Genomic DNA, 10,706 nt, shown 5'->3' on the forward strand with positions numbered 1-10,706 from the left:
CTCCGCGGCTCTCCGGCGGCTCGGGCCGCCAGTCAGCTGACGCGGGGGGCGGAGGAGCTGTCAGGCGCGCCCCGCCCTGCGCCGCCGGGCCGCGGGGGCCGTGCAGCCATTGGCCAGAGCTCTGGGCCGCCCTGGCCCCCGCGCCCCGGTGACATCAGGAAGGCGATAAAAGGCGGCGGCGGCGCCGGAGCCAGCACAGCTGCGCCGCCGGGCTGCGAGCGGCTGCGACCGAGAGAGCCCAAGAGCAGGAGAGCTAGAGAGCGAGCGGCGGGCGCTTGCCCGGCGCCTCCCCTCCGCCCAGCCGCGCGCCCCGCTTGCTTCTCCGCCCCTCCCGACTCGGCCCGGCCCCGGCGCGGCCACAGCCCCGAGCTCTGGGGCGGCGCAGGCAGCCTCGGGACTCTCCGGCGCGCCGCCGCGTCCCCAGACAAAGGCTTGGCCGGCGGCCCCGGCCCGCTGCGCCCTCGGCTCCCCGCCTCCCGGGCTCGCGGCTCTTCGCCCCCGCTCTCGGCTCGGCGCGCCCCGGCCGGCCGCAAAGTTTCCCGGGCGGCAGCGGCGGCTGCGCCTCGCGTCAGCGATGGCCGCGGAGCTGAGCATGGGGCCCGAGCTGCCCACCAGCCCGCTGGCCATGGAGTACGTCAACGACTTCGACCTGCTCAAGTTCGACGTAAAGAAGGAGCCGCTGGGGCGCGCGGAGCGCCCGGGCCGGCCCTGCACGCGCCTGCAGCCAGCCGGCTCGGTGTCATCCACACCACTCAGCACGCCGTGTAGCTCGGTGCCCTCGTCGCCCAGCTTCAGCCCGACCGAACAGAAGACTCACCTCGAGGACCTGTACTGGATGGCGAGCAACTACCAGCAGATGAACCCCGAGGCGCTCAACCTGACGCCTGAGGATGCGGTGGAGGCGCTCATCGGCTCGCACCCGGTGCCACAGCCGTTGCAGAGCTTCGACGGCTTCCGCGGCGCGCACCACCATCACCATCACCACCACCCACACCCGCACCACGCATACCCGGGCGCCGGCGTGCCCCACGACGAGCTGGGCCCGCACGCGCACCCGCACCATCACCACCATCACCAAGCGTCGCCGCCGCCGTCCAGCGCAGCCAGCCCAGCGCAGCAGCTGCCCACCAGCCACCCCGGGCCCGGGCCGCACGCGGCCGCCGCGGCGACGGCGGCTGGTGGTAGCGGCAGCGTGGAGGACCGCTTCTCCGACGACCAGCTCGTGTCCATGTCCGTGCGCGAGCTGAACCGCCACCTGCGGGGCTTCACCAAGGACGAGGTGATCCGCCTGAAGCAGAAGCGGCGGACCCTGAAGAACCGGGGCTACGCCCAGTCGTGCAGGTATAAACGCGTCCAGCAGAAACACCACCTGGAGAACGAGAAGACGCAGCTCATTCAGCAGGTGGAGCAGCTTAAGCAGGAGGTGTCCCGGCTGGCCCGCGAAAGAGACGCCTACAAGGTCAAGTGCGAGAAACTCGCCAACTCCGGCTTCAGGGAGGCGGGCTCCACCAGCGACAGCCCCTCCTCTCCCGAGTTCTTTCTGTGAGTCGTGGCCGGTCCCGGCCCCCGCCCTATGCCCCGGGCCCGGACTCCCCGTCCCGTGTCCCCCGCCCCGGACTCCCCCCGGACCCTGTCCCTGCCACGGCCCCAGCCTTGACCTGTTTGACTTGAGGGAGAGGGAGGAAGGGCGCGCGGGACGCGGGCGACGGGAGGGCGCGCGGGCAGGCAGGGGACCTTGGCCAAGAGGAGAGCGGCGCGCGCCAGCGCCGCCTCCTAGACTCGAGCAGAGCCAGAGCCAGACGAGGGGGTGGGAAGTCCCGGAGCAACTTTCCTCCAGGCTGGAGGGCGGCGAGGCATAGTCCCGAGGAGTCGCCAAGGCCGTCTGGAGACTCCTGGCTTTCTGAACTTTGCGCGTTAAGCCGGGGCCGCTGCGTCGCGGCCCGGAGCGCAGTCCAACCCAGGAAGAGAGCAGCGAGGAGAGGAGAGGAGAGGGACCCTGGTGTCCGGCAGGCGCGAGGCGAGGCTGAGCGAAGGAAGGAAGGAAGGACAGACGGACCTGTCTGTCCAGGGTCCGGAGAACACTGGCTCTCAGCCCCGAGACGCGGGCCTCGGTTAGGACGTTCTGCGCGCAATTCTCATCAGTTTTATTGCCTGCTCCATTATATAGAAAAAATACGAAAATCTGCATTAAAAATATTAATCCTGCATGCTGGACATGTATGGTAATAATTTCTATTTTGTACCATTTTCTTGTTTAACTTTTAGCATGTTGTTGATCATGGATCATAACCCCCTTGTTTCTTTGAGTGAGAAGGGATGGCAGTTCAGAAACTCCGGCGGCTGCTTGCCGGGGTTCAGTCCCGGCTGTCGGCTTGTAAATACCGCCCCGCCAAACAGCTTAGAGAACGTGGCAGCAAGCTGAGTGTCTTCGTTTGGGTTTATTATTATGGCATTATTTTTTTGTAAGTAAAAAAAAAAAAAAAAAGTTCTGGGCATTTTGCACCAGAAAACAACTTTGTCTTGGGGCACCCTTGGAAGTTGCATGTTTTCTCCCCTCTCCCCGTCTCCATTCGGTCCTCTTGTCCCTTCCGCTTCAGTTTTCAGTTTTGTGGGTGTCGACAGAAAGAGGACCCGGGTCCCAGTTCCTGAATATCAGGACAGGGTAGCTGCCCAGTTCTGCACCCGGGAGGAGCACGGCCCAGGAATGTCTTCACTCCTACCTTGCTAATTTGGGTGTCCCAAACTGACACCCTTAACAAGAACGGAAAGGAAAACAGATCTTATGTGCTTTTTAATGCAGTCGGAATCACCCCAGGGTCCCTTCACAGCCCTCCAGGTCCATCCACACTAATTGCTGTGGCTGCGGTGCTCTTAGGGTGAGTGGCTTCACCAGCCCGGACACTGTCCAATGGTGACCCAAACGTGTGCTGAACCTACCGAAACTCAACCATTGGCAAGTAATTTTGCAACTTTCAAGCGCGTCCTTTAGACCAACACGTTCTGTGTGTTTCTTTCCCTGCTTTTGAGCTAGCAGGTGAGTTCCCCCCCCCACCCCCTTCAGTTGTATAGTAGTTATAGGGAAAATCTGGGTGTTTTTCTTTATTACCTTTTTTTTTTCCTGCAGGTCAGTAAAAGGATTTAAGTTGCACTGACAAAAATACCAAAACGAAAGCGTATTTTTTAGTTCCCATTTGAGATTGCTGGCGCTGCTGGCCGGATGCATTTTTGAGTTTGTATTAGTTGATAAATTAACAGTAATAACAAGATTGTATGAACCGCATGGTGCTTGCAGTTTTAAATATTGTGGATATTCGTCCTGCATCAGAAACGAGCTTCGGTTTTTACGGATTCAACTGTGTTGAAATCAAATTTGCTGCAACAGAAATTTGTTTTTATTTCATGTAAAATAAGGGATCAATTTCAAACCCTGCTTATGATATGAAAATATTAAAACCTAGTCTATTGTAGTTTTATTCAGACTGGTTTCTGTTTTTTGGTTATTAAAATGGTTTCCTATTTTGCTTATTAAACCCATGGAAATGGTGTTTATTTAGAGGATTCTGCGTGCGCCTGACTTTGACTTTCTTCTCTTGCCTTTTTAAGAGTCGAATCACTTTGGGGACACTCACCCTCCCTGGCCAATGGAGAAACAGACCAGGTCTGGGCAACTCTCTCCCTTGCTTGTGAGTGTGTATGTACATGAGCCCCAAATATGTTCCTGCTTCTCACTCTAGGTAGAGACCTCATTTGGGAGCGGGTTTGTGAGCTGAGAGGGGACACATTTTGGGGAGGCTTTCAGGCTTGAGGATCAGGACTGGCCTGCTAGCCTGCGGGCTCTGAGGTACAGATCGGCCCAATCCCAAGAAGCCCAGAAGCCGGAGCTTCCTGATGGGGAAACAGGGGTCTTTTTGGCAATCAGGCTCAGTTGGCCCTGCCACTCTGGCCTTCCTCCCTGGGCTGCAAGGCTCTCAACTTTCTCCTGCCCAGCGTATCTTGCTGCCCAGAGTGAGAACGCCTGCCTGCCCTGAGTGGAGGCCTGTGCCTCCTTCCCCAGGACTTGGAGAAGCAGGTGGAACCCAGCACCAGGGCTTTCAGGGTAAGGCTCTTCAGACAGGAAGCCCTTCCTGCGGACCTATTTTCTGGGGGGTGGCGTGCCGTGGGCACACATGCCACTCAGGCCTGGAGCCCTCAGACCCACAGAAGGGCACTGCATGTCCTGACCAGGATTTCAGTAACTTGCCAAACTGGGAGGTAGAGGGGGCTTGGGGCACCATTCTGGTGTAGCCACCCTGCAAACTGGACATCCTTGACTGGGAGGTGGGCCCAGACCTTCCCTTTTCCAGACGCTCAGAAGAGTCAAGATCTCCCGTCTAGGTTACCCAAAACCCCTCTCAGCCTTCTTGCAGTCCTGTCTATAATTCAGAGTTGGCCTCAGATATTTCTGAGAGTTGGAGTGGGATTACCCACCCCTGCCCCCAAATCCAGAAAGCTTCTCTGCTCCTTTGACAGTGGCTGGGTCCAACGGGCTTCTGGTATCTTCAGACCCAATATCTATAGTCCAAGAGACTCAGCCTTCCAGCCCTGGGGTTCTGTGGCCCAGAGTTCCTAACATGGAACTTCAGGACCTGAATGGGGAGAGGTCAGAAACCCCAGCAGCAGATCTTGGAACTAGAGCTGGGAAGAGCCAGGGAGAAGGAAGGGAAGGCTGAAACTAGCAGGGAATAGATTTTGGCCTGGGATTCCCGGAATCCTGGGCGTGGTGGTCCCAGTCTGGTAAGGACAGACCAGGGGAAAAAAATCTGGAAAGTAAGGATGCAAATACTACCAGCAGTGATTTGCATTTAATAGCGTTTTGGTGTTGTTTAGTAGAATTCAAGCTTGAATTAAGTTCCAAGGCCCAGGTCATTTCACCAACCCAAAGATACGGCTGGCACAGAAGGCTTTGGCTGTGGCCGGGGAGAGGGATGGTGGCCGCGTCTGCCTGTGAAGTCGCTCTACCTGAGTGCACATGGATGAAGGAGCAAGGGGGTGTGATTAGTTGGGTAATTGTGTGTTCAAGGGCACGTTCACAAATCTGATAAGAGCACGGCCAAATGTACAAGTGTATCCCCTGTGGGGCGAAAGCGGTTTTGGCCAGGCTGAGTGCTTGAAGAAACCCCGCTGTACGAACCTGGAGACCAAGGGGGTCACCTGGGTTCCATTTGGCGGAGGTTTGACTCCCTTTGGAATAATCCCAAACGGACTGGCTTCTTCCACTTCTAGAGCCACCTGGACTCTGCTTGAAAAAGCCTCTGGGCTGGGGAGGGTCACAGACTCCAAGGCGTTGGTTTCCCTTCCCCAGAGCACGGAAACACAGACACCAACCCAGTGAGCGACCAGCATCTAGAATGACATGGTGGGTCAGGCAGTTTCAGAGTGACCAATTGCATCTCTGAGAAGCCTACAACCACACCTCGCACTCCTACACACACACACACACATACACGCACAGCACCCACACCGACGCCCTCGCGGGCGGGCGCTGTCAGTCCCAGCACCCACCCGCTGTTTGGGAACCAATCGGCCCCGGGACGCACGCGGGCGAGAGCCGGGCAGAGCGGGCGGCGCACCGGAGGGGGCCGGGACCTCGAGAGACTCCGGGGCGGGCAGGCCCTGGCCGTGTCTCAGCCCGCAGCCCGCCGTCCCGACCCGCCACCACGCCGCGGAGCCGGCGCCCGCGAGCGCAGGAAGAGCGAACTGGGTCCCGAGGCCCTCCGGCCCGGCCCGGCCCCGCGGCTCCTCTTCGGTTCCCGCCGCTGCGCCCTGCTCGCGGGGTCCTCGCGCTCCTCCAGGACCCCGGGGGCCACATCTCCCTGCGCCGGGACTCGTCCCTGCCCGCACTGGTCCCACGTAGACAGGCTGGCGCCTGCAGCCGGGGACGCACGCCGAGCGAGACGCACACGGCCCCGGGACGGTGGCTCGCTCCGGGCCGAATCCCTGGCTGGGGCGGCCCCCGTCGGGTCGCGGGAGCGAAGCCCCCACGCCCCCCCCCCCCGGGGGCACAAAAGTGCGGGAGGCCGTGCGGGCGGGATCGGCCGCCGCCACCTTCCGCGAGGGGTCGGGTTGGCGTTCGGCGCGGCGAACCTGCAGCCTGGGGTCCCGGCCCGCGCGCAGGGGTGGCGGCTGCAGCCCCGCTCGGTGGGGTCTCCCGCGGCTCTACTCTTTGCCATTTCCCTTTCTTTCAGCCCTTCCTTGTTGAACTCTTCACTGCAGAAAACTTTCTCCCTGCGTTTTGGCCCCACGTCCCTTCTGCCTTCAGACTCCGCCAGGCGAGGAAGGGCTAAGGCAGCCGGGGCCGCGGTGTCCGGTAAGTGCGGGCAGCGGCGGCGAGGGGGTGGAGTCGGGCTCCGGGGTCCCCGAGCCTCCGTGGGGCACCGGGCCAAGCCAGTGGCTCTGGGCTCTCCCGCCTGGACGGCTTCAACTCCCCAGCCTTCCCTCGCGTCGTCCGCCCGCAGCCCGGCTGGTGGGGATCGACCACTTGCAGGATCCCCGCCGGCCAAGCCGGGCCCTCCGTGGCAGAAGCCGGCGCAGCTGGGGCTGGGCCCCAGACCCACATCCCTCTATTGGTCCCAGCCCGCCTTCCTTAGATCCAGGGTCTCTGGGCACTGTTGTGGCAGGGCCAATCCCAGTCCCGGGCAGAGGTGCCCACCTCCATGCCACCCACTCTCCTGGCGCGCCTGTCCTCTTAGGCCTAGCGTGGGCGTGCCAGGAACCACACCAGTGTGGTCATTTATTGGGCTTTTTCTGTGACTAGAGTCACAGCTTTTGCCATGCCAGGCAAACCCTGCACTCCCTCTGCCACCCACCCCTACTCAAGTTCGGTCTCGGTAGGGCCCTGGAAACAGCTGGCTTGGGAGATTCCAGCGGGGCCCTTGCAGGCTTGCAGATGCAAACCCCGCTTCGTTGCCCCTCTGTTTTCAGAAAGGAAAACCCAGAAGTGGCTTCTTGCGTAACCCTTCCCTGTACAGCCTGCTGTCTGCTGGCCTGGCCTTCCATCCCAGAGATAGCAGTGTTTGGATTTGTTATGTAAGGAAGGGAGGATTAGAGGTTTACTCTGCTCCTCCTCCCCCCACCAAAATAAAAGTCCTCAAAAGGCGCCTTTTGCAGACACCGTCTTTTCTAACAGCAGCCCTCCTAGAAGAAGTCAGTCTGGTTCCTAGAGCTGCTCCCAAGCTTGGGCCCAGCGCAATCCTCTGAGGAGACTTGCCAGCTTGCAGCGAAGGGAGAGTCCCCGATCCAGGGTGGACCGGCTTGTCGGAGGAAGTCACCGTAAGGCTTCCCAGGCTGGCGCTTACCTGGCTCAGAGGACTAGCTTTCTGTTGGAGAAGGCTGCTGCTAGAATTTTGTCCCTTCTTCTGTGTCTGCCCCTAGGAGCAGGCATCCAGACCACGGAGAGCATTCCTCTCAGCTGGGGAGCACACATTCTCCGTGCTTTGCACGCCTTCGTCGTGTTCCCCGTGTATTTTCCACACCTTATGTCTCTCCAGTATCTAAAGTCCCCTTTTCCATCGTGCGACACAAATTACCTTAAAAGATGAATTTAGATAAGAAGATCAGAGCTGACTGTTCTCACCTGCAAGAAATTAAATGTATGAGATAAGTTGCCGCTCCAATTTGGAAAACCACCTAAATTATTAATAAGGGTTTGTTCCGAGGCAAAATTCAGAATGCCTTTCTGCATTCTTTGCCTGTGAAGTTATTTTCCTGTAAAGTAGCAGCCGCTTGTTACACATTCCTTCTTATTTGTATCAAAAAAGGGGATCCTGTCCTCAGGCTGGAGGGGCAGCCGCAGAAGCAATGGGAAGAGGCCTGATACTTTCTGGAAGAAGCCAGTTTTGGTGTGAGAAAGGGGCAGAAGTCCACAAATTCAAAGCTTCTATCGCCGTGCCTTCCCTGTGGGGCTCTGTGCATTTTACAGGGGCTTACACTTCTTTCAGTAAACAGGCAGGGGGGTGGGAAGCTTAGGGGTGCTCATTTCAGAGCTGGAGAGAGCAAGGCAGGCATTGAGCCTGGCCTGTGACTCCATCGGGAATCAGGAGCTCACTCTCAAGTCCCCTTGTTTCTTCTCATGTCACTTTCACTGCCTCGACCCTGCCAGGGTTACATGCACCTGTTTCCTACTCAGGCGAGGCCCTGGGCTTGGATTGGTCTTGGGGACTCAGCTCTGCTTTCCCTGAGTGGGCCGCAAAGGGCTGCATCTCCCAATGCAAGGCTCGGCATCGGCCCTCCTCGGTGTCCTGGGAGCTGGAGCCCGGTACACATGTCCCTTTGCACGGACAAGGGGCAGCGAGTTCACGAGGTCATGGGGCACAAGAGGTGTGGCCAGATCATGAGGTTAGTCCTGTTAAAATGGTTCACTTAATTCTCTGAAGTGTGGGCTACTATTGTCCATGAAGACGGAGAAGTAGGCCCAGACCAGGCACCTCTTGCCCAGCAGAAGATGTAAACCTTGAGTCCCCCCCGATACCAAAATTTGTATTTTTGGCATCAAATTCCACAAGTTCACATCCCTTATCTGAAACACCTGAGGGGGGTGGTGGTGGTGAAGAGCGTGGGGGAAAATATGGAGGGGTGGCAGATAGCCCTTGTGGAGGAGAGTTTCCTTTCTAATTCCCTTTGCACAGGGTAGTCTCTTTCCTGGGGGTATAATTACCATTTTCCACCCAGAAGTCTCCCTGCCCAGACACACAGATGGACAATGGGCTCCTGGAGATACAGCAGGACAAACATAAGGGGATCAGAGGGAAACTACAGCATCAGTCTCTCACGGAGAAGCCAGCAGCTTATGGTGGTCCTGGGGTGTGCGTGTGTGTGTGTGTGTGTGCGTGTGTGTGTGTGTGGGGGCCCACTTGGGCATTGCTAGCTTGGGACATTGATGCTTTTCATAATCAACAGACCCCTCACCTTTCGTCTGTTCTCAGTTGAACTTTCCAGCAAATGGATCATAATTAGCAGAGCAAGTGTCTATAAAAGCAGCAGCCTCTAGGTGAGGCAGTTTTGATGGAATCATCCTTAGTTTAACCAAAGCTGTTTCTGGTGCAGTATGGAAACTTCGAACCTGCACACAGATGTGCTTACACTCTTAAGGCAGGCACACGCATAAACACGTATGCAGCTCGCACTTAAATTCACAGAGGCAGGCAGGCATGTATGTCCACACGCTTAAATCCCCATGCGTTTATCTGCTGTATCTGCACTCTCACACCGTGTGCACGAAAGGCACACGATTGTGCATATACCTGTATGGATTTATGCTTGCATTGAAAGCCAAGGATTACATACGTGTAAACACCCTGACAAAATGCATTTGGGTCCATGATCGTCTTTACATGTTCTCATCCACAGACATACGTGCTTTGTGTATCGGGCACTGGCCTTCACACCGCCCCCCGCCCCCCCCCCCCAAGCACCGTGTAACAAGTGAAATGTGGCAGTGGTGGGGTTCATGGAGGCCCAGACTCCCATAAATATTTATATGAAGCACTGGAGATCTGGAAGCAAGAGAGGAAAGCTCGCCCCACAAGCCCCTGTCAATCATGTACCGCTGCATGTTACCTGTCACAGCCAAGCCATACGATATGATTGTACAGTATGACCACCGTGAGGGTCACTTTTATGCTGGTGCACAGGGCCCACTCCGTGCCTGGCCAGGCAGCCCAGCAGATGTGCCCAGGTTGGTCGCCACTCCTAGGATTCTCCTGAATGCTTCAAAAGGAAGCCTTTCAACATCGCTGCTGCAGGTGCAGAGTTGAAGGGGGAGCAAAAGCTTCTTGAATATCTGAGACTTGGCTTCTCCAGTGAAGACAAGCTATCCTGGCAAGACGGCCTGTGGGGGGCGGCTTGTGAACAGGTGGGTGCGAGAGAGAGGTGGGGCTCCTGGGCTGATCCAGGTTTGCTATGGCAGGGGCTCCAGCTTCTGGAGCTGCTCTGGCCCACCAAAACTTTGGGTCCCAAAGGAGCCTACTGTCCCAGTTCTCCACAACTGCTACAATCCTGCGTTCAGCGAATAATCTGCTTCCGGGCCTGCCACCTAAGACTATCCATTCAATCGCTGAACAAACATCTGTTGTGTGTCTTCCATATGCCAGGCATTGTGCTAGGTGTTGGCAATACAACAATGAACAAAACCACAAATAATCCCAGCAAACAATCCTCGTGGAGTTTACAGTCTAGCAGGAAAGAGAGAGCGTGTGAGCAGTTAGATGTAACAGGAATCGGTGTAGAGTTTCAAAAGGAGAAAGCAACCCGGATCTCTGAGAGCATCTGTACTGAAGTGAAGCTGACCTAGCCTGGGGAGAGTGATCAGGGAGGGCTTCCTGGAGGGGGTGATATTTGAGCTAGGATATGAAGCCTGGATAAGCATTATCCAAGTCCGATGGGTAAGGGAAGAACATTTTAGGTCTAAATTTCTTTCTGGAATGGGAAATTTCTTTCTCCTTGCTCAGGACATGTGCTTGGTACTCCCTCTGCCTGCACCATCTTATTTCAGAGAGAGCTGTGGCCAGCTCCCTCACCCCCTTCACTTCCTTGCTCAGATCTGTCTCCCCTTCCTGATGAGGTTTATCCTGACCACCCTACCTGATCTGGCAACCTGCTCCCTCCCGCCTCCCTGGGTGCTCCAGACCTGCCTTATTCTGCTCTACTGTCCCTTTTCTTCTCACCCCTCC

At 57.4% G+C, this 10,706-nt stretch overlaps 1 protein-coding gene across 1 annotated transcript; it reads left to right on the forward strand.

Annotated features, from left to right (window-relative positions):
• The first annotated feature begins 210 nt into the window (after nucleotides 1-210).
• MAFB (MAF bZIP transcription factor B) lies at nucleotides 211-3,525 on the forward strand. The gene has a single exon (XM_042980400.1). The coding sequence runs from the start codon at nucleotides 575-577 to the stop codon at nucleotides 1,544-1,546; it is 972 nt and encodes a 323-aa protein (XP_042836334.1). The 5' UTR covers nucleotides 211-574; the 3' UTR covers nucleotides 1,547-3,525.
• Nucleotides 3,526-10,706: the final 7,181 nt, after the last annotated feature.

This window comes from Panthera tigris, chromosome A3 (genome assembly GCF_018350195.1).
Source record: "Panthera tigris isolate Pti1 chromosome A3, P.tigris_Pti1_mat1.1, whole genome shotgun sequence".
NCBI lineage: Eukaryota > Metazoa > Chordata > Mammalia > Carnivora > Felidae > Panthera > Panthera tigris.

Bases quoted from the DNA above. Each gene is read 5' to 3' on its own strand.
- MAFB (XM_042980400.1), top strand. From the start codon at position 575: ATGGCCGCGGAGCTGAGCATGGGGCCCGAGCTGCCCACCAGCCCGCTG.